This window comes from Phaseolus vulgaris, chromosome 2 (genome assembly GCF_000499845.2).
Source record: "Phaseolus vulgaris cultivar G19833 chromosome 2, P. vulgaris v2.0, whole genome shotgun sequence".
Lineage (NCBI taxonomy): Eukaryota > Viridiplantae > Streptophyta > Magnoliopsida > Fabales > Fabaceae > Phaseolus > Phaseolus vulgaris.
The window spans coordinates 39,977,859-40,001,150 of record NC_023758.2 but is presented as its reverse complement, the minus strand read 5'-3'; the positions used below and the strand labels follow the sequence as shown (position 1 = coordinate 40,001,150).

The 23,292-nt window shown below is 32.4% G+C and overlaps 3 protein-coding genes across 3 annotated transcripts; 2 read left to right on the top strand and 1 right to left on the bottom strand.

Annotated features, from left to right (window-relative positions):
* The first annotated feature begins 371 nt into the window (after positions 1–371).
* Positions 372–12,235, top strand: LOC137812035 (vesicle-fusing ATPase). The gene is made up of 21 exons (XM_068613910.1): positions 372–799; positions 991–1,086; positions 1,199–1,280; positions 1,378–1,428; positions 2,196–2,366; positions 3,394–3,548; positions 3,633–3,741; positions 4,317–4,416; positions 4,497–4,552; positions 4,936–5,001; positions 5,098–5,180; positions 5,965–6,098; positions 7,404–7,614; positions 9,838–9,969; positions 10,044–10,104; positions 10,200–10,259; positions 10,496–10,554; positions 10,642–10,729; positions 11,157–11,279; positions 11,536–11,601; positions 11,814–12,235. The coding sequence occupies exons 1-21, from the start codon at positions 612–614 to the stop codon at positions 11,955–11,957; spliced, it is 2,235 nt and encodes a 744-aa protein (XP_068470011.1). The 5' UTR covers positions 372–611; the 3' UTR covers positions 11,958–12,235.
* A 5,104-nt stretch (positions 12,236–17,339) lies between these two features.
* LOC137812033 (heat stress transcription factor B-2a-like) lies at positions 17,340–19,188 on the top strand. The gene is made up of 2 exons (XM_068613909.1): positions 17,340–17,707; positions 18,805–19,188. Exons 1-2 carry the CDS (start codon positions 17,417–17,419, stop codon positions 19,132–19,134), a joined length of 621 nt encoding a protein of 206 aa, XP_068470010.1. The 5' UTR covers positions 17,340–17,416; the 3' UTR covers positions 19,135–19,188.
* A 1,156-nt stretch (positions 19,189–20,344) lies between these two features.
* On the bottom strand, positions 20,345–22,965 carry LOC137812036 (monothiol glutaredoxin-S17). The gene is made up of 3 exons (XM_068613911.1): positions 22,561–22,965; positions 22,409–22,483; positions 20,345–21,722 (listed from the first exon to the last, which is right to left on the bottom strand). The coding sequence occupies exons 1-3, from the start codon at positions 22,729–22,731 to the stop codon at positions 20,496–20,498; spliced, it is 1,473 nt and encodes a 490-aa protein (XP_068470012.1). The 5' UTR covers positions 22,732–22,965; the 3' UTR covers positions 20,345–20,495.
* Positions 22,966–23,292: the final 327 nt, after the last annotated feature.

Genomic DNA, 23,292 nt, shown 5'->3' with positions numbered 1-23,292 from the left:
GAAATTATATTTATTAAATTAAAAAATAAAACAATATAACTAAAAAAAGACACTAAACACAGTTAAAATTATCTTTTTCATCCAAAGATATAAATTAATGAATAGATAAATAAATATGTAAATATATTCACATTTTTTATAAAAAATGGTTATTATAATTAAAATAGCCTTTGCTGTAGTAGCTATAAGTGAGAAAAATTGTCAATAAAAGTAAAACTGTAAAAAAGGAGTATGTACAGTAAAAAATGTTAGTGCAAGTATAAATATACGCTCAACGTGTCAACATTTGTGAAATAGTAATAAAATTATATAAAAGTGTCCACAACAAAAAACAATTATTGGTATTTATGTAGTATTTTTAGAACAGAAGCATAGATTATTTGGCAAAAGAAGAAATTGTATTGAAAGTAAATTGTAAGAAAATCCATTGCTTAACTTGCAAGTTTATTTTTTATGGCGAGGTCAAAGAAAGAAGAAGAGAAATAGAGGGACGTTTCGTATAACATTTCATAGCATATAGCAGTTTGTGGCATCGCTCTCCCGCGCCATTCCCATTGCGGTGTGATCTGCAGGTGCAACAAGAGTGGAGCAAGATCCGCGTGAAGATAAAAATGGCGAGTCTGTTTGGCTCATCGTCTTCCGCTCCGTTCAAGATGAGAGTCACCAACACGCCCTCCACCGACCTCGTTCTCACCAACCTCGCCTTCTGTTCCCCCTCCGATCTTCGCAACTTCGCCGTTCCCGGTCACAAAAACCTCTACCTCGCCACCATCGCCGATTCCTTCGTCCTATCTCTCTCATATCCTTTTTCTGCAATCTATTGCACTTTATTCATTTTTGTTTAAAATTTAATTATGTTTCACGATTGCGTAGAGTTGAATTGGTTACTTGTTAATTTTCTGTCATTAATTATGCAAATGCGGTATAGTGGATGTTATTTCGTGGATTAACCGGATTGATATTTCTTTTGTGGCCTTAACTAAGAGATACTGCTCATGACAGCATAGGCAACGGCCAGATTGGGTTGAACTCCATTCAACGGCGGTGTGCCAAAGTTTCTGCTGGTGATTCCGTACAATTGACCCTGTTAGTTTGCTTTAATTTGTGTGTTTTCAGATTGGTAATTAAGTATTGACGATTATTGACTTTCCTTTTTTATTTGTTTCTTCTGATTTGATTTTTTTCGCTGTTGCTTAAGATTTGTGCCTCCCGATGACTTCAACCTCGCACTGTTGACCATTGATTTGGAATTTGTTAAAAAGGGGAATAAGAGTGAGCAGGTATGTTGATTTGAAAAAGTGCTCATTGTGTTGTCTTCAATTTGTTTTAATTAGGGTGGTGTGGCATTATAATGGTTGCTGTTTCTTTGTCTTGTAGATTGATGCTGTTCTACTGGCTAAGCAACTTCGGAAGAGATTTTTAAACCAGGTAGGGTATTTGCATGGTTATTTGCGCCATTAACTTGGTTAATAATGGCGGTGTTTTAGTTATCATTGATTTGTACCTTTTGATATTAGCATGCTAGATGTTAATGATACTAATTGCAGAATTTTATTTCAAAAACTTATTGTCTCGATTGATTACTATTGGACAACAAAAAGGAAAAGAAAATGTTTTCTGGTTGTTGAATGACTTCTTTTGTTATTATTTACATAAATACGTGTTTATCATTTCCCAGAAAGTTACTGTATATAATTCATAGTTGTATTATTTTGCATAGCTACTAATATCCCATTTTTATTTAATTTTTGTAATGACTTTGAAATTCAATTTGTTCACTATAACGAAGCCTTTCCTTTATTAGTAATGCGTGGGTCTTGTTTCGTTTATATTGTAGGAGAATAGTTTTCTATGGATGGAAGATGGGGGGGGAGGTAGTAGGAAAAGGAGGGGGTTATCTCATTGTGATTTACTCTTTATGTATCTGTATAGTTGGCTGAAAATTGACACATTTTCTAAAGTCCATCAGCTTGCCTATATCTTTTTGTTTGAGATCTCGTGCATGTTATTCTGGTTGTAAGCTTTCTCGTATCTCACACTGTTTCCACAACTTATCAAATTGTTTTCTAATTCTTAGGGAGCTTGGGAACATTCTTTATCTTGGGCCTCTATATATATTCTCTCTTTCATGAACATTCCTTTGTTTGATGTACTACACTCCAGTTCAATTTGTTAATCTGTATTATTTCGTGCAGGTTATGACTGCGGGGCAAAAAGTGTTATTTGAGTACCATGGAAATAACTATAGCTTTACTGTCAGTCAAGCTGCAGTTGAAGGCCAACAAAAGTCCAATTCTCTTGAAAGAGGGTTGATTTCTGATGACACATACATTGTTTTTGAGACATCACGTGATAGTGGAATTAAGGCGAGTTTCCCATTTGGCTTTTGACATTTATATACCTTGTTTTGGTCAAAATAGATTTGGTATATTTAGAGAAAATAAACAAAAGTGAAATATTTATTATTACTAAGAATAAGTGAAGAGTATATATTTCTGGTGTCAAGACTTTGAGAAAGGTCTTGAGGAAGCTATCTACAGTGCTAACTCTTTACTAATGTGACTTGTAACTAAAATCGTAAGAAATTGATATGCAGTTACAGTGTAGGAAATCACCTACTACTAAGACTACAGCTGATATTGAATACTCACTAATCATATACACTTGGATATCCTTTGATGCTTGACTAGTTCACAGGTCAGTAAAGAAGTTAACAAACCTTTAACTTCAAATGTAAATCACAATGATGGAACAAAAATCTCATATTTCAAATACGCTTCATGTAAATTACTCACACAAAGCTAATTATGTACCTTAAATTCTAACCTCGAGTAAATATCAAGATCTATGCTTCCCAAAATCAAAATGCAGAATCAGCATTGTAGTGGTGCCGTACAAAGAGATTATGTTGGAAAACTGCCATAATGAGGTCACATCTCAAGCCTATCAAGGCTCACTCTTGTCTGTCTGCATCATTTTTATAGACACCTCACCCTAAAAAGCTGAGAACAGCAATGAATTTAGAAGCCAGGCAGTTTTGACATCACAAAGTTATTGAATCAGCTTATCTACAAATTTTATTTGTAAAAAGCGACGCAGATGCAAACATTTTTTCATTGTATAGTTACATAGATTTCACTGATTCGGGTTTATTGAATGTTCAGCTAATCTTGATGTTAATACTGAGTATTGACCTGATTTTTGGTAATATCTTTTGTATGTCATTTAGAAAACTAATCCCTTACTTAATATTGGTTATTATTTTATATGCTCCTGGTAAGATAATAGTCAATACATTGCTAAGCAAATTAATGATATTGTATGAAGACTCTTAACTGTACTCTACTGGTTGTGATTATCCTTATATTTACTGGTTTATGTTGTGCTTTGCAGATTGTCAATCAACGGGAGGGTGCAACTAGCAACATTTTCAAGCAGAAAGAATTTAACCTTCAGTCACTGGGTATTGGTGGTTTGAGTGCAGAATTTGCTGATATATTTCGAAGAGCTTTTGCCTCTCGTGTTTTCCCTCCTCATGTGACATCTAAGTAATACTTAAATATACTGCGGTTCATTAATGTGTTGTTTTTGTAGTATATCATGTTCTTAGTTGAAAGCCTTTGAACTTTCAGATTAGGAATCAAGCATGTAAAGGGCATGCTTCTTTATGGGCCTCCTGGAACTGGAAAGACACTTATGGCACGTCAAATTGGAAAAATTTTGAATGGGAAGGAACCAAAGGTTTGGAAATTACTCTTATTCTTGTGATAAATTTGAACAAGTACATACAAAATTATTATGTATGCAATCAGCAACAGTATAGAGATCTTATAATTGCAATTTCTTTGATTTAATATTATACAGTCTCCTAATTATTGTTGATAGTGGGCTAGAAATTGCCTAGGAGCATGCTTTTGTTTTCATGGTTTGTTACTTTATGCATCTACTTTCTTCTTTTTTCTTAAAATTATACAACATGATTGTTTTCATGTGTTATCATTGATGGTGAATCTGGGCTTGAGTGACAGTAATGAATTTGAATCTCACTTCCTGTTCTCCAATATTCTCTATTTTTATGGATGTAATTTGTGAGTTTTATTGGGGTGGGTGTAACTTTCTCCTGACATATTAAATGTTCTCATGCTGCATTTTTTACTTCTCTACTTACTAGATTTTTTTGACATTTTTACTTTGTCCTGTGTTAGAATATTTAACTAATTGATTTAATTGAATAGCTTCATAATCTGAATGTGATTTCTGTAGGTTGGTAATTATATTTTGTGGTCTTAAATTTTCTTTTCTATGACTTGTACTAGATTGTAAATGGCCCTGAAGTTTTGAGCAAATTTGTTGGTGAGACTGAAAAGAATGTGAGAGACCTTTTTGCTGATGCTGAACAGGATCAGAGGACCCGAGGTGATGGATATATATACCCATTGTATATTTCTTAAGTTAAATTTTCATATAATTCAGTTTTATTGTTCACTGTTTTCCAGGGGATGAAAGTGATTTGCATGTTATAATCTTTGATGAAATTGATGCTATTTGTAAGGTATAAGTTTTTTCAACTCTAGATCAACATCAATCATCTATTGCATTGCTATTGTGACTTTATCAATTACAGTTAATCGGCAACAACTGAGTTTGCCTTAACCGGTATCTCTTTATACTCTAGCTTAACTTAACTTGATTGTGGTCACGGATCAATATTAGTTTTTATATTCATTTTGTCTTGATATACTTAACTAGTAGAAAATTTGTGTTTATCTTGGTTTATACGACAAAGTGCACAAGTATGATTAAAGGGGAACATGATAATGTTTAAATCTGGGGGCTGCATGTAGTTTCTTGAGTAATCATATTTCATGAGCATTATATGTTATTGAATTGCGTGGTACTATAATCACTCTATGTTTCTCTTTATGTCTTGTGCAGTCAAGGGGTTCAACTCGGGATGGTACTGGAGTTCATGACAGCATTGTAAATCAGCTTCTTACTAAGGTCAGTAAAAGGTTTTGAATGCTTTTATTGATAGAAGAGATAATGTTTCTATAGTAGTCATATCAGAAAATCTAAGACTATTTGCTTGGTTTACAGATAGATGGTGTGGAGTCACTCAATAATGTTTTGCTTATTGGAATGACTAACAGAAAGGATATGCTTGATGAAGCTCTCTTAAGGTCTTTATATCTTCTTCCCATGTTATGATCTTTGAATTTACTTCCCCGGGAAAATATAGCTGTGATCCAATCTACTCTCACTTTGATTGCTTGTTATAGAATTTGGAGAGTTTACACATGTATATATTTATTTATGATATTAATTAGAAGAGGAATAATGTCCTAAATTAAGTGTAATCAGCACTAATAAACTTTGGGTCAGGATTAGCTAATATCGCTATCTATTCTTCTGATTAATTCAAACACTCAAGGCTAAGCTAACATTCCCCCTCAAGTTGAAGGATGTGTGTCATATCATATGTACTAAAGTCAAACTAATGCCTTGTACGACATTCAATAAGTATATCAGCTAACTAAATGTTGGAGTTGACAAATTTAGTAATGAACTTGCCTTTTTTTAAAAAAAAAACTTTGACAAAATATAGTGAATCCCTTTGGGTTCTGCCCTTTCATGAAAATGGGGTTAGAAGCAATAATAATGCAGTTGATTGTCACGCATCAGTTTCATTTCCATAATGTCTCACAACTTGAGCTGTTAAAGCTATTGCTTTAACCCCAAGTTCATTGGCTGCTACTTCCTTGGCATGATACTTTGCATTTGTATTGACCTAGCAGCTCTGTTCTATTTCTAGCTACTATGTCATTAATAACAAATACTACTACCTGCCTATTCATGTGCTAAATTCTAATACTTAATCTTGACTCCTGTAATGATTTGTATAGTAGCTATCTGCAGAAGTGGTTCTTATCTTTTAGTCATTTATCATTTACTTGTGTAATGTAGACCCGGGAGATTAGAAGTGCAGGTTGAGATAAGCCTTCCTGATGAGAATGGTCGATTGCAAATTCTTCAAATTCACACTAACAAAATGAAAGAGAATTCTTTTCTAGCTCCTGATGTGAACCTTCAAGAGCTTGGTAAGTGTTATGTGATGCCTAGTCTTGTCTTACACATGTATAAATTTACTTTTTTGGATGAAATGAAAGTAATAAAAGGTTGCTTACTTTTCTTGTTTGCATTAGCAATTTTTTATTTATTAGGATATTATTGATGATTTACCATAAACCCTTTTATTTGATAGTTTAATCATATGAAACCTGAAGGGGAGTCAGGCAAATTAAAAACTAGTTTAGGTTTGCTCTAGTTCCGAGTAGTATGTAAAGTTATGTAATTTTGTTTGAATTGGTCTTGAAATCACCTAAACATGGACAAGCTGAACGCAACACTAACACCAACCAACACATTTGTGAATTGTGACAACAATACGAGGTGTCCATTTACTTTTTACATATTTAGCTGTGTGTGAGATTAGTAAAACATGGAGACAATCAATGCCTCAAAGTGTTTGTTCATAAACATCAAAACTAGTTTGTCTAAAATTTGATTTTTTACTAATTTTTACTAAATATCAAACTTAGTTTGTTGAAATGTTTTTCAAAGTGCGAACCGACTAAATAGTTTGCTTTGTTAAAATAAGTTTTTTAGTTAAAGAATTAGAGACAAGAATTGATTTTATAATATTGAATCATTATTAATCTTAAAAAGACTTTAGAACCAAATCTCCTATATCTAATTAGCGTTTTGGTTTTAGGAGTATAACAAACATCTTCTCAAGAGGCAAAAAAATTGTTTGGAAATGACCTCCAATTACGAAGGTATATGAAAGAATAAATACAACTAATTGATTTAATTCAAGTAGCTGAGAAATTTGTTAGTGGTTATATAGTTGTTGTGTTGGGAAGCTGTGTGCGTTTTCGGGTCTTGAGGGGTAGACAAAAAAAGTATTGTAGTGGGAGGTTTGTAGACCCTCAAAGTGCCAGTTGTTGAATCTGTAAACTCTTCTCATTTTTTTTCCATCTGAGAGTTCCTTCCCTTCAGAGTTTTTTTTATCTAGTTTCTATAAGAAATTTACAAAACATAAATACATTCTTGTCCTTTGTGATAATACCATTCTATGATAATTACCAACACATTTTTTGTTAATGGGTTTAGTTTGTAACATGATATGATTAATGGTTGAAGGTTGGCATAAGATACCGAGAAGGCTATTATTCGTAGTCCATTATTGGTCATGCCATGTAAAATTTGCAAATATCAATGTCAATATTACTTTTATTGACAAAAATTGGAAAAATAAAATTATCCAAATCCATATGGATTGAATTGAACTATGAAATTCGTGGGATGTTTATTCTGGGTTTTATTTTTCTTGTCTTTTGCAGCTGCTCGAACAAAAAACTACAGTGGTGCAGAACTTGAAGGTGTTGTGAAAAGTGCCGTGTCATATGCTTTAAATAGACAATTGAGTCTGGATGATCTCACTAAGCAAGTGGATGAAGAGAACATTAAGGTTACAATGGATGACTTTCTGAATGCACTCCATGAAGTTATTCCGGCATTTGGTGCTTCAACTGATGATCTTGAAAGATGCAGGTACTAATTTTAGTCACAAGGATGAAAAGTTGGTTAGAAATAGGTTAAGCATTTTCATTTTATTTACTCTTATGTCATCATCATTTTATAAATTTACATAAAACTTATGCAGTCTAGGTTGAATACTTCCTACTGCATCACATGAAGAGCAAGTGGCATGTTACAATAGACTACTTCCTAGAATTGCAAAGAAAAACCTATTCTAACTAACTCTCTAGGAATAATTTTATATATCCAAATTGCATGATTACTGGAATTAAGTAGATCCTAGAATAGACCTATGACTAAAAGTGCAGGATACAGTATCTCTAAATATCTAACACTCCCTCATGCTAGAGCATATCAATCACATGCATCAAGCTGGTTACATATATATCAATTTGAGGATCCCGACTTGGTGAAGATATCTTTGAATTGATTGTTGGAATTGATAAAATTAATGATGTCTTCTGATAAAATCTTCTATTTGATGTGACTGTGACAATACTCAATTGATAGCATTAACCTGTCTTTTTTCCTCCAAAATTGCATCTTCCTTTAGGTGATGATAATATCCCTCTTTGATTGTGTAACTTAAATCCCCAAGAAATACAGGATTTACCAAGATATTTTATTTGAAAGTAATGACACAAGCACTCCTCTAATTTGTTATGCCATGGTGATCTACCTGTAACAAGGTATAGCATTGCTGTCAACATACATATACCACCACCAAGTAGATACATCTCGCAACTCCAAAAACCCGTATATAACCTTTGGCTACCAAATGGCTTTAGGTGGTCAATTGTTGTCACGAGGGCAACTTTAATAGTGAAAACTAGTCTACAACCAACCAAGGGTTTGTATAGGGGAAGGGAACATGGTCCAAGTACCACCGCTCTAGAGTGCACAAATGTCATGAGACATTGCTTGCTTCCAACTAAGGTGATTTAAAACTTCAGCTATATTTTTAGGAATGGGTGCAAAAGACAAAGCAAAAAGAATAATATGATGAGAAGGAGACCCACATTTATAACTAAAAGTGTCATAATGGGTTTAAGGATTACAAGTTGAGTAGACACCATTTCGAAGAGCATTTGGAAAATCAATCTCTGATGGAAGGGCCAAAGAGGTTAAGAATTGGAGGTAAAGGTGAGTTAAAAGTGTTACGAACATTAAGTGGTGTTGCCAAAGCAGGAGGAGGATGCAATCAATGGTGCCACACTTGCAAAGGATTTGGAAGAGGTGGATCAAACATCTTTGTTGGGGTTAGGGATGACAACGGGTGGGGCGGGCATGGGTAGTAGCTATTTGCTATCTGTCTCGTTTAAAAAAAATCTGTTTGTTACCTGCCAAGTATTCGCTTGAAAAATACCCGTGGATTACGTGACGAAGTCTATTGTTATATACTAAAATACAGGAATAATTATAGATATTCTAATTGCTTGATAACCATTATTGTGTATATCCTAGAATAGGCTGATAGAAAAGCCAAAGATACAATATCTAACCGTAAACAACAATTACAGCAGAAGCTAACATATTTTATAACTGATCTGAGGACTAACACTCAGTTACATGATTATATATAAGATTCCTTTTTTTTCCTCCACTATCATAGCAAAAAGGCCATGTATCCTCTTGCCCACCTAAAATAAAGTGAAGCATTGAAAAGGCTACGTCCCTTGAAAAATGTAAGTATTTGGGAGAGCATACGAAAATAACTATAGATATGTGCAAAAGTTGTTTTAAAGTGTCTTTGGATTGATATCATAAATGTACATTCCTTCATTTTTCTGAATCAAATCTACTAAACACGTGGAAGCTACTCTCAATGGGTCTTACACAAATGCGGATTGAATTCTAGGAATCAAACATGCACTTCAACTTATTTCAATAAGCTCTCCAAGATAGCTAATGAAATCAATTTATAACTTAAATGAAATCACTTTAACCCTATTTGCTCTTCGACCATGAAAACAACTTGTATGTGAGTGCTTACGCCATAATAACTAATTTAAGCACTTAATTTAGTTATTTACTCAAGCAGACCCTAGGTAAAATAATGCAGATTTTGTGAGGTCCATTTTGGATAGTTATTCGTAAATATTTTTGTAAATCCACAAGTACTTAATTTTATGAAGAATGTGGCATAATTGAAATCTAAGTGTATCAGGAAGTATTGTGGAAACCAACAAATTTGCTGTGTTATTGATAACATTTTTTATGATATTTGATTTATAGACTCCATGGCATGGTGGACTGTGGTGATCGACATAAGCACATTTATCAAAGATCAATGTTACTTGTGGAGCAAGTTAAAGTGAGTAAAGGAAGCCCACTTGTCACTTGTCTCCTGGAAGGATCCCGTGGCAGGTTAGTGATACATGATTTTTCATCTTAATCTGATCTTTATTATACAATGTTTCTAACTTACTTTGTTCTCTCAGTGGTAAAACTGCACTAGCAGCTACTGTTGGTATTGACAGCGATTTCCCATATGTCAAGATAGTATGTACACTCACCTTTAAATATCTCTCCAGAAATCTGCATTATATTTTACTATAATTCTGCCCACGTGTAATTCATCTTCTGTGATTGAGTAGGTTTCAGCAGAAACAATGATTGGTCTACATGAGAGCACCAAATGTGCACAGATTATTAAGGTTTGTCAACTAATATTTGTTTAGCCTTTTGAATCTACTGAGTTTTATATAGTTTCTGAAGACTGTTACGGATCTTACAAGAGAGGCTTTATGAAGTAATGCTTTTGACTTGCTACTATCTTCCCTTCATAAACAACTACATTGATATAATAGTCTTTTCTGTATCTCCCTAGCTAGTTGACCGTATCATGAAAATTCTACGGTCTAAGGTTTTTTTGTTTTATAATTTCCTATAGGTTTTTGAGGATGCATACAGGTCACCGTTGAGTGTCATAGTTCTTGATGACATTGAGAGGTAAGATTTGTGATTTTATTTGATCATCCTTTCCAGGAATTCCTCCTGAATGAATAATATTAATTGTTTCCTTGTTCATTGATCCAGATTATTAGAGTATGTGGCCATTGGTCCTCGTTTTTCAAACTTGATTTCTCAGACACTACTGGTTCTGCTCAAACGGCTTCCTCCAAAGGTTTCTGTTCATCCTTTTCTTTCAGTTTCTTTTCTGAAACATATCTATTAGGAAGTTCAAAAGAAAAACTGACAGGACTAGATCTGGATTCAGTGGGTGGGTGAATATATACTGTCATGCTACTTTACTTGCCAGTGGGCTAACCAAAATTTTGATATCCAAAATGTCATATAACAAGTTTGATAATAATATTTTACACCTTAATGCAATATAAAGATTGACAATCACCTTGTTGTCAAATTTCTCTCTTGCCGCTGGAAGCTAGTAATTAATTCAAGTTGTTTGTGATAGCTGAGAACTTGGTTTTCAATCTTCATCTCCACATGGTCAATATCGCCAATGGAAAGTTTGAAATGTTAGTAATAAATAATTTTGATGCTGCATAAATCTTACTGTAGCTAATGTGCTTTCCTACTCATGTTGACAGGGGAAAAAACTCATGGTTGTTGGCACAACAAGTGAACTGGATTTCTTAGACTCAATTGGATTTTGTGATACCTTCTCTGTTACTTACCACGTTCCTACATTGAACACAAAGGATGCAAAGAATGTAAGCATATTTGTTCTTTACATAATGGTGTTATCTGGTTCATGGGCTAATTGCATGCTATTGACTTGTGTCTCATTAACGTTTACTTTTATTTTTCATGCCTTTTTGTACTCTTGAATCTTAATAAGAAATAAGTTGTTTCATCTGATGAAATTTAAGTGATTGTATCACTTGCTGCAGTTTAATTTGTGCCTCTTGTAAACTTTGCCATTCAACTTAAATGTTAAGCTTCTCCTTTTCATTTTTAAAATCACAGGTCCTTGAACAGTTGAATGTGTTCTCTGATGAAGATATTGATTCTGCTGCAGAGGCATTGAATGATGTACGTATAATCACTCTTTTATGTACTTCATTTGTTTAATTGTCATGTATCAGTTTTGCCTGATTTGGTAAGACAATTAAATTGTTTGGTTATTATTAATTTAATTTGTACGATCTTTCTACTGGAAACCAGTGGTTGGCAAAGAACATGGATTGCATGATGATACTGGTATTTATTCTGACTGTTATTTTATGGTCAATTTCCATTATCAGATGCCTATCAGGAAGCTATACATGTTGATTGAAATGGCAGCGCAAGGGGAGCAAGGTGGATCTGCAGAGGCCATCTATTCTGGCAAAGAGAAGATTAATATCTCTCATTTCTATGATTGCCTCCAGGATGTTGTTAGATTATAAGTTGTCTTAATCACTTTCTCAGCTAGAGTGCATATCATCCTCCTTGAGCTGAAATCTCATTTTTTTTCTCATAATTCATTCCTACATGGCTTGTTATCATTTATTTGCTCAGAGGTTTTCCAATTAGTGTTGCTTGGTTGCGCTGATGGTAATTTTTGAGGCGTAGGGATTTCAGAGTCTTTTGATATTGAGGGTTATAACTTGTTTGGAGTCGAGGTACTCAAACTGTCATGATCATTATTCAGGATTCACCATTATCTAAGTCTTATATTGAGGTATCTCCTGGTCCTTTCTTTGGCATATTTTTAGAAATCAACTATCAGAGGAAGAACGTTTTCAGCTACAAAAATAAAAGAGGAACATGAGTAAATCTTTGATAGTCTTATATGAATAATTAATTGTAATTTGTGAAGTTAAACCATATTTTCTCTAAAGGCATTGCGTGTCTCGTGATATGATTTTACCGTTGATATTTTTATTCTTATAAAAATACCTACTCTCTTGATGCATTTTACTTTCTTTTTTATAAGCATATCTAAAACAAGATATGATTTAACTTGGATGAGTGCTATTAGAAAAAATAAATCCACTCTGGAGAAAAAACTTTTCATAACCATTTTAATAAAACAGAAAGGTAAGATTATATTAGTGGAATTTTGAATCGAACAATTCTGTTATTCCTTCTATTCGACCAAGTAATGTTTAGTGTTTTCAAATTATAAATACTAGTAGTTTTTTTTTTATTATAACTTTGGTTATTATGTAATTATTAATAAAGACACTTTGAATCGAAATCTAATGTAATTATTTTTCTAACTAAAATTAGTTTGATAAAAGAATTAAAATAAAAGTACATGTAAAAACGATAAAGGTACAAATAATTTTCAAGAGTAATGAAGTGAAATAGTGATTAAAAGCATATTTGTGATAACTAAAATTTAGGCTTTTAGTTATTTTTCAAAAAAAAAATTTGTAAATTAAACTACTGCCTGTCTTTATAAGAGATTGATGGTCTTTCCTATAAGGTACTCTATAGTTTTTATGAATTATTATTATTATTTTCTCTTAAGTATTAAAAATGTGTTTTTATTAATAAATATTAAGAAAATAATTTAAAAATTCCTGGTGATAAATTTGGTATATTCGTAATGTTATTCTAAAAATTCAACAAAAAATAACTGAATAAATTATTTTTATTGGTATGTATGATTAGGTTAAAAATATAGTATATGTTTTTTTGAATAAACATATTATTGGTGTGGAGTACACTCATTTTGCCAATGACTAGTCTCGATCGAAAAATTTGGTTGATTACGTCCATTGAAAATAAACTATATGTTTGAGGCAATTGATTAAATTTATAATTTTTTCTCTCTAAAAGAATAAGTTTGATTATTGAAACTAATGTTTTTTAATAACTTAGGTTATGTTTCAATAATTTTTCTTTGCTTTTCAGCCATATATACTCTTCCTTATTTAGAAGCTACTTTTTTTCATCCGCTCGAAATTAATTATCTTAAAATTACTTTTTAACTATTTTTCTCTTAAAAGATAAAATCAATTTTAAATATAAAAAGTTCTGCCAACGTGGTAGTTTATTTCAAGATTGCTAAAGAAGTTTTTATAGTTTTAAAGAAAGATAGTAAAATGCTATCTTTACCAGAGGTAGTATTAACATAACCGAAAAATTCTAATAAAAGTTAAATAACTAATCCAATCTATTTTTCCGACAATTTCCCAGGGAATGTTAAACCAATCGAGAATCCATATTAAAGATGTTCACACATAATATAACAAGTAGAAAAAGTTGAACTTAGTTATTCTTTTAAGCTTCATGTTTGAGCTAAGCCACTGCAAGAGCTTCACTCAGTAGTACAAAGAAAATTCCGAATAGGAAGAATAAAAATGAAAATTACAACAATATGAAAATATTAAATTATTTTAATATTAATATCTTCTATCAAAGCATTCTTATTAAAGTAACAATACAGTTTAAAAAAAAATAAAAAATAAAAATCATTGTCCTTATTCATTTGAAGTTCAGAGATGCAGCCTAAAGCTTATAAATAACACACGTTGGTAAGCATTATACAAAGCAAACATATCGTGTTGCAGAAAAAAAAACAATAACCTTAACTAGTTAAAAAGCTTCCGCAAAATCTCATCAACCATGGTTCTGCCGTTAATTTTTGCAGGACTATTAGCAGCATCACAAGCTGCTGTAGGTACTGCAGCAATTGTGGGTCTTGCACAGAACCACAAGAAACAAAACGATGTGTTATACTTTGAATCTTTTTTATCTTATCTGTATTTGTGCAGTATGTTATATGTATTATATAACATACATAACCTTCGTGTTTACTTACATATTATCTTCTCTTGCCTATGTCCATCAAAGGAAAGCAGAAGAAGTAATGGAGCGTAGTAAGCGAGAGAGACGCAAAACTTGCAAGTTAATCTAAGTGCAATATGTTATTCTACATCTATAATTTCTGTAACTCTGGAGTTTTATTAATGAATTAGAGAATTATCTCTATTGAGTAATCTATATTGTATCTCAATCTTGTAGGGAATGATAAGGTTGGATTTACAACTTTTAAAAATAACCTTTATAGTATGAAGGATTTAGAAAGATGTTTTCACATTTTATAATTTCTGAAATATGTGAAGAAGAGTTGTGTATTTTCTAATGAAAGTCAATCCATTATCATTAAGGTGGGACATGTCAATCTGACGGGTTATAACGGAACGAATTAGCATCTCTTTCTTTACTTTTTATACTTTTCAAGAAAAAATTTATGTTTTTAAATTAAAATTAGTCATAATCAATATTTTATATAAAACTTTATTTACATTAATTTTTTTATATATTATTTAACTCAACCTTAGATATTTATTTAACCAACCTAACCCAATCTATTTTTAACGAGTCAATAAAAGGTCATTGATCCGTTTTGTTTTGTCATATCTACGTTCTTGTTAAAAAAAATCATTACAAATTTAACATCTTACAAACAATTTGTAGAAAGATTGATTTACTTGTTTATCACTTATATTTACTGCATATCGGGGAGACGTATTTTAGAGTGTTGAGATAAGTAACATAAGTTTTAAAGGAATGGTAGGATTCAAATTGGACTATAGTTGCCCACTTACACAACATATCTTGATAGAATTGAGAGTTATGGTACATCGTGATAGATCAAGAAACAACAAAAAAATATTTAGATTATTTGTGGAGGTTGAGTATAGGTGCCAACAATGTGTTAGTTAAGATAGCTTAAACAATTTTTAGAAGACTTGAATGTGAGACATTCAAAAGTTATGAAATTATATTTTGATAGTCAATCAACCTTGTGCATTACTAAAAATATAACTTTTTCACGAAAAAAACAAAACATAAAAATATCAGTTCTCATTTTGTTTGAGATGAGGTGACTTAAGAGGCGATTTATTTGTTATATATATTGAAAACAAGAAAAATGGTCACAACAGAAACGTAGACGGAATGAGATAAGTTAATTTTCAATTCATCACTACAATAAATAAAAAAATACTGAATAAACTAAATTTAACAGCCATCCAAAATTGAACAACTTGGGAGTTTTGTATTCGTTATCACACCCTTCGTCATTTAATTAAATGCAAGTTTAAACTATAATCAAGTTGTTTCAACTGAAAAAAAAAATTAATGTGTTGAAGCCCAAATTATTTACTAATGAGTAGTTTTAACAAAATCATTTTCTAATTAGACTATACTTCCATCTTAGTTGAGTTGGATTAGTTTAACACTAAATCTAAGAACAATCTGTGAGTGGAACAAAACAAATACAAGAGAACCATGAAAAAAAAAACTTTTGGTGGGTGCCACCAAATTGAAAAGTGGATGATAGAAGCATAACAAAATGATTAATGATGAAATGGAAATTGGAATAAGAAGAGCAGAAGTTGATGTGCAAGTGGGAGACGAGTTTGCTATGTTCTTCCAAGTGAGAGTCAGGCTTTGCGGCACTTCCAATTTGGCATCTATCAACTTTTGGTACTACAAAAAAACACTTCTAAAGAAAACAATATTAGTTCAAGATAAGATTAGTGTTTACATAAATTAAAATTTTAAAAATATTAAAGAAGCTATAGGAGATATTTTCTATAAATTAATTTTAATTTATAAAAAAATATTTCATGTTTTGTTTTAATTTTTCTCTTCTAAAAGTATTAATTTGAGGATAAGATGAAATTTCTAACACTGATTCTCACTTATGATGTAAAAAAAAACATACATAATATATAATTCATACAATTATGTATATCATAATAATAATTATGATTCTCACATTATATTTTATTATAATAATAAACATACGTGAGAATGCTTATCTTATTTGAATATTTTCTTTAATTTCATTTTCTTAATCTTTTGTAATTCTATTCTTTCTTTCTTTTCACATTCTACTTTTATGGTTAACCGTGATTTCTCGATTAGAATAAATTTTCATTAATATCATAATATATATAAAACTTCTCACGTTAGCAAATAGATTTTTTATTTTATTAAATTATATTCAGGTTTAAAATCTATTTTATATAAATCATATTATAAAATCAATTTATATAATTTTCTAAGATATGGTTGCATTGACTTTGTTTCTCAGCTTCTTAGCTTTATCTTCGATATAGCGTGTCTCGCTCGTAGTGAAGTAAGTTACTGAGAAACTTCTTCAAACTTTTCTGCATTTCTATAGAATGTTATAGTCCGTTTTCCAGAGGCACTGTGCAGAGAGTTTTTTGTTTTGACTTTTAGTTTGATAGCTGGTAGTTTCATGCATTCAAAGTAGATTTGCAGCATTTTGTTTTTGAATCTCTTGTTGTGGGTTGCACTTCCAATTTTTATCCATCTTTGTTCTGAACATAGAGAAGTTGTTGAAAGTTTTTTTATGAAAGAAATTCTATATATTGAGCAGACAAAACAAGCTCTCCATTGCACCAACACATATCTTATATTAGCACTGAATCATAAAATAATAGAAAATCCACAAGAAACAAATGAAAGCTTTGAATAATACTTGGTGTATTGCGAATAATAAAAATGGTAAAAGAAGTATTCGGCGCGCATCAGCATCACATGGTAAAGTCATAAAAGTACCTCTGACTAACAAAAAAAATGACATCAACCTTCCAAATGACAGATAGAGAAAATGATGACTAGAAAAAAATGTGTTGGTTTGAATATTATTTTGGTCACGTGCGAGAGAAAGTAAAAGAAAGCAGGAGAAAAAGAAATGAGTGAGAGGAGGAAAAGGAAAAAGTCCATCTTCCACGCTAGGTTTTTTGGTAGCTACCAAGTGGTAGGTAGATGGTATAAAAGGAGGAGTGTGTTGAATATGAACCTGTTTTGGCAATACAAATGAATAGGTAATCATAGAGTTGGACTTGTAGACAAGAACAACTTTGGTTTAAGCATGGTTGATAAGAATGTGTTAGAGCTGAACCTTGGTTTAGGTCACAACAACTTTGGTGGTGATGCACATGTAGGGCAGTCACCAAGGCAGAGGTGCCCACCACCATTTCTGTTGAAGACCTATGATTTGTTGGAGGAAGGTGAAGGTGAAGATATCACCAAAATTGTGTCTTGGAATGCAGAAGGAACTTCCTTTGTTGTGTGGTCTCCTGCTGAATTCTCTGAGCTCACCTTGCCTAGATACTTCAAGCACAACAACTTCTCTAGCTTCATTCGCCAATTGAACACATATGTAAGTACCTTCATTCATCTTGTCACAGCAATTCTCATGAGGAAAACATCATTATTTCTTTCAACTATATATTGTCATATCTTTACTTACAAAGTTATATATCTCATCCTTTCTGCATCTAACTCATGCATCAACTAGTTTCAATCAGTTTTAGCAGATTTTTTTTTCAAAATTTGGTTACTGTTTTGTTTCCTTTTTCTTGGTTAAAAATGGGGATGGTAGAGGAGAATGATGGTTGGTTTATTTTTTATTAGGAGGAAGTATCGTAGTTAAACAAAAGAATGAAAGCATCTGCATTAAAATGAAGGTGAAGTCAATGTGTAGAATGGTGGTCAAATCTGATATTTTTAACTAAAAGTCAAAATAGTCATACCATACTTTTGGTGCTTCACTTGGATTAGAGCACACTTAATTTGAAAATCAACAAAATATTGCTTATGGTCAACGACTAAGTGCTGTACATTACATTAAACAATAACTCATGACGAGGAAATAATATTTTTATGTTTCAACGTCTGCTGCTTCTACGTAGTCTAGTACCAATTTACTTTCAATCATAATAATATAATTTAGGTATCTAAAACAAAATACTTCAAAACTGTAGTCTTCGCCTCGAAATAAAAAAGAAATGGGTGCGTTTGTATTATTAATAAGTGAATTTTAAGGTAAATTTAATTTATAAAATAAAGTTTACATTCGCTCAGTGGCTTATATATTATGAAAGTTTTCATCACTAGTTTGACATAAAATTTTCAATACATACTTCTCATGTCGATGTTATCAACTTATCTATGAGACTATAGATTTATAGGTGATCCAAAAGTAATTCAATAACCTGATAATTCGAACAAACTCTCTTTAAGATAAATCTAAATGACTTTGATATCATGTTAAGATTAAGATAAATCTAAATGACTTTGATATCATGTTAAGAAGAGAATTTTAAGTATAACTTTATCTTATAAAATTTGCATCCGTTTATATAAATTTTTATTATAATAGTATATTTTTATTATAATAGAAGAAATTGTTGATATATTAGGTGGTTTGGTTTGGTGTGTGGTGTTTTTCTGAATTTTGAAAACTATACAAAACAGGGATTTAAGAAAATGTCATCGAAAAGATGGGAATTCAAGCACGAGAAATTTCAGAGGGGTTGCAGGCAGATGCTAGGTGAAATCACAAGGAAAAAGTGCGAGCCAAGTGTTTTTCCTGCATACCTCAAGTCTTCTTCTGAGGAAAATGCATCGAGTTCTACAGAAGAAAACAATCAGCAACTACTTATGGAGGAGAACAAGAACCTTAAGAAGGAGAGATTAGAGCTTCAAATGCAGATTGATGAATGCAAAGCACTTGAAATGAAGTTGTTGGCATGCCTCTCTCAGTTTATGGATACCCACCAAACTAAACTTAGGAAACTCTGTTAATTCATGCTTATTATAGGTGTTTAAGTTCTCCTTAATAATATTTCTTTTACTTTACCTTTCTCTTCCACTCTTCTTCACTATCTCAACAACACCATCACTTCATTCAAATACAGTTTAAGTCTTAATCTAATTAACCAACACATTAATCACTTCCCATTCTTCTTTTGAGAGAAAAAAATGGAAGAAAAAAACCTAATCCATAACAATATATATGAAAACCTGGCGTGAGAATTCATAAGCATACAAATATAAATATATATATATATATATATATATTTATTTCTAAATTCATCACATTAAAAATTATATACAACTAATAGTCAAATATATTTTTTTTATAAAAATATATTAGAAACCAACAATTCTAAAATTAATCATATATGTGAGAAGTAATCACTGAAAAAAATAGTTGTAAACAATAATATCTTGCAAGAAAACTAAAACTACAAGTACAAGTACGGAAAAGGGAAGAAATAAAAAAGAAAAACAAAGTTTATTTCCAATTTTATTTAAATTTTTAATTTTGGTACTCTTACTCTGTATTAAATTGAAGATATTCCTCCTTTTTAAGTGAATTATTTTTTAATACTTCTATAATTTTGATTACTCTTAGCAATCTTGACTCGCAATATCAAGATTACCCTAATATTTTTAGCAGTGATCAAGCTTATACTAAGACTTATAGCAATGATTAAGATATCCTCAAAAAGGGAAAAAATTCAATCATTTTAAATTATCATCTCACAATCTAACTTTTTTTCTTCAACTTAAATCTCTCAATTAAATTTTAACTTTTAAATAAAATGTCAATAATTAAGAAAACGTATACTTAACTTTATATATTTTCGTTTTAAATCTAAACAATATTTTATGTGTTAGATAAATATTCTCTTCTAATCAAATTTTGTTGTGAGTGTTACTGTCTCCCATAAATGTCAAAACTCCAAAAAAAAATTATTTCCTTCCTAGCCTATGAGTTTCCAAAAAAGTGTCCTCCTACCTACAATTTTAATGGAACAGGTAAGAAACTTGCTGAATTAGCATCTTCACCAGCACCAAACTGAGGCTATCAACAGGTAGTATGCAATACATAATCTCATTATCCGTTTGAATTCCAAAGGTTTTCAAAATTTTCCACCGGACAGAAAAACTAACATTAAGAATCACTGACGAAAGTATATAAAAGATTTAAAATTTTCGACGGGCCAGATAACTATGAAATCAATGACGACAGTATATAGAAGTAATAATCTAGATTGTTACAATGTTATCAAACACAAACTCCTGACAAAATCGCCATGTATGATTGTCAATCACACTTGTTCTAAGTACACACAACCAGAATGGAATCATAATAATCCCTACTCAGATAAAGTCGACTTCAGCTCCCCATTATTTTTCAGCTCCATCACAATGTCGTGACCACCTATCAGCTCACTTTTGTAGTAGAGCTGAGGAAAGGTTGGCCAATTTGAGTATACCTTCAATCCCTGTCTCACATCGTCATCACTCAATATATCAAAAAACCCAAAACTCAAGCCCTCCTGTCGAAGGGCATCAACAACTCTGGAACTAAACCCACATCTTGGTACATCCGGGGTACCCTTCATGAAGAGCATCACAGGGGATGAGGCAATCAATCTCTTCAGTCGATCTTGAATGGTCTCTGCAGGAATAATCCCTTTCTCACGTAAAGTTTTCTGAAGTTCTCCGCTTTTTTGCATCTCCAACACAATGTCTGATCCCCCAATAAGGTCTCCCTTGATATACAGCTGAGGATAACTGGACCAGTTTGAATAAACCTTAAGCCCTTGACGGACTTCTTCATCGGTAAGAATGTCAAAGCTGTCAAAGGGCACACTCTCTTGCTGGAGAATTTCAACTACCTTCCTGCTGAAACCACACTTTGGTTCATCTGGTTTTCCCTTCATAAACAGCATAACTGCATTAGAATTTATCAGGCTTTCCACTCGAGAGGATAAGGCTGAACTCAAATTAGTAGATTTAGAAATGCCACCTTTGGCATCTCCTGATTCTTTTTCTTTTGCTTCATCAGTGGTATCAATTCCTTGATCTTTAAAAACTTCTCGCAACTCCCCGTTCTCATGCATAGCAACTGCTATGTCACACCCACCAAGAAGCTCACCTTTACAGTAAAGCTGAGGAAATGTTGGCCAATTTGAAAACTTCTTCAAGCCTTCACGAAGCTCTGAATCTGACATGACATCAAAACTTCCAAACTTGACTTTTTCTTCCTTCAACACATCAACAACTTTCCTGCTAAATTTACATTTTGGCTCTTCAGGGGTTCCTTTCATGAAAAGGAAAACAGGATGAGAATCAACAAGCTGCTGCAATCGCTTCCTAAGGGGACCACTAAGCCCTGGTTGAACTACATTTTTCTCCTTTGAAGAATCATTTTCCTTAGCTAATTCTTTCACTGCTTCAAGAACGGCAGATCCTGCAGCCATCCCAAGACTCGCAGGAGAAGCAGCTTCTCCAGGGTTAATTGACCCTGCAATTTTAGCAACCTTATTGGCTAAGCTTGAGGGATCAGCTCCCTCCAATGTATCAAAGGTCTTGCCATCCTGAAGAAAAAGAACTTCTAAGCAACTATTAAAATCACACAAAGAAGGTAAGAATGATTTTAAATCTCAAATAGCGGACTGGATACCATAGTATTATAATTGAAAGAAACAAAGGTACTCATTTCATTTGTCTACATGATGACATATTCAAACTGGATCTTAATAACAAACCTTAAAAGAACTATATACAACACATAACTCCAATAAATTATAATTTGAGCTTCAGTTAAGTACTTAAATGCAATTGTTAACTATACACAGAGTCTCTTAAGATAAACTAGTTTAACCGTAGACTAATATGTAAAAAAAAACCCTCTTGTCAGAGTATCCATAATCTGATTATTTAAATCATACAAAAATATTTTTAGCTTAAGGAAAAACTTATTTCATTTTTCCCTATCACATCAAACTAATCACACCCTTTCCATAGAAAATGCACCTAAAAAGAACAGCATCATAAGCTATCAAATCAAAGATACATAATTTCCACAAAGCCACTCTTCCATTTAGTTCAGAATAAATACCAACTAAGCCCCAAAAATTTACTGGGAAGGCAGACACTTAGATAGCAACACCAATAACATCACACATAGCAACTAGAACAAAATAAACCCATCAAAAAAGTAGTTCTAAACCATAAACACAGTTTCCCTTGTGAAAGAAGACATTATAACTGATAACAATACCTTGAAAAAGACAAAGAAAGGAACGGCAGAGACGGAGTAAGCCTCGGATATCTCAGGTTGCTCTTCGGCTTCAACCTGCAAAACATGGTATAGATGTGAAAAAAAAGGGAAGCCGAAGAGGAAAAGAAGAGAAGTTGAGAATGAAAAGTTACCCTTAAGAAATGGGCTTTGGGGAAATCAGTGGACAAGTGAGTGAAGAGTTGGTCCATGTGCTTAGAAGCTTCGCACCACGACGCCCAAAAGTGGAGGATAACCGGAGAGCCACCAGCCACCACCGCATCAACCTCCCCCTTAGACTTCACGTCTTTCACCGATCCACCCATTCTGATTCGATCTCACAAACCCTACAAACCCTAATCGAAGCCCTGTTTGCAGATCAACACAATGCAATGTTCTGCGTGTCAAAATTGAAAAATTACTAAATAAGATAAACTAGCCTACGCTTTTGGGGTTTATTGATTCTTGGACACGTGGCTGTGTGATAGTGACGCGTCTGAAAAGTAATTGAATTCCGCATCCCCACAGAGCCCAGTCTCTCAGGCCCAGAAACTTTTATCAATTTGGCCCGCTATGTTCTCATATTTATCCCGTGACTGTTTCTTTCTGCACTTCCATCATTTCTTCAGCCACCTCCATAGATTTTGAAATTTCTAAAATTAGAACTTCAATAAAAAAATAAAAATAAAAGCTACATTTTATACTATGTATTACTAAATCCAGAATCTATTTAACCTCTAACAATACTGTATTACATAATTTGAAATTTATTTAAAAAAATAAACTTTCAGGATTACACTATTCAAACAAGTAGTTGGAAGCTTGAGATTCATCTACAATAGCAGGCCTGACATAAGCTATGTATTTGGATTAATAAACAGATTTAT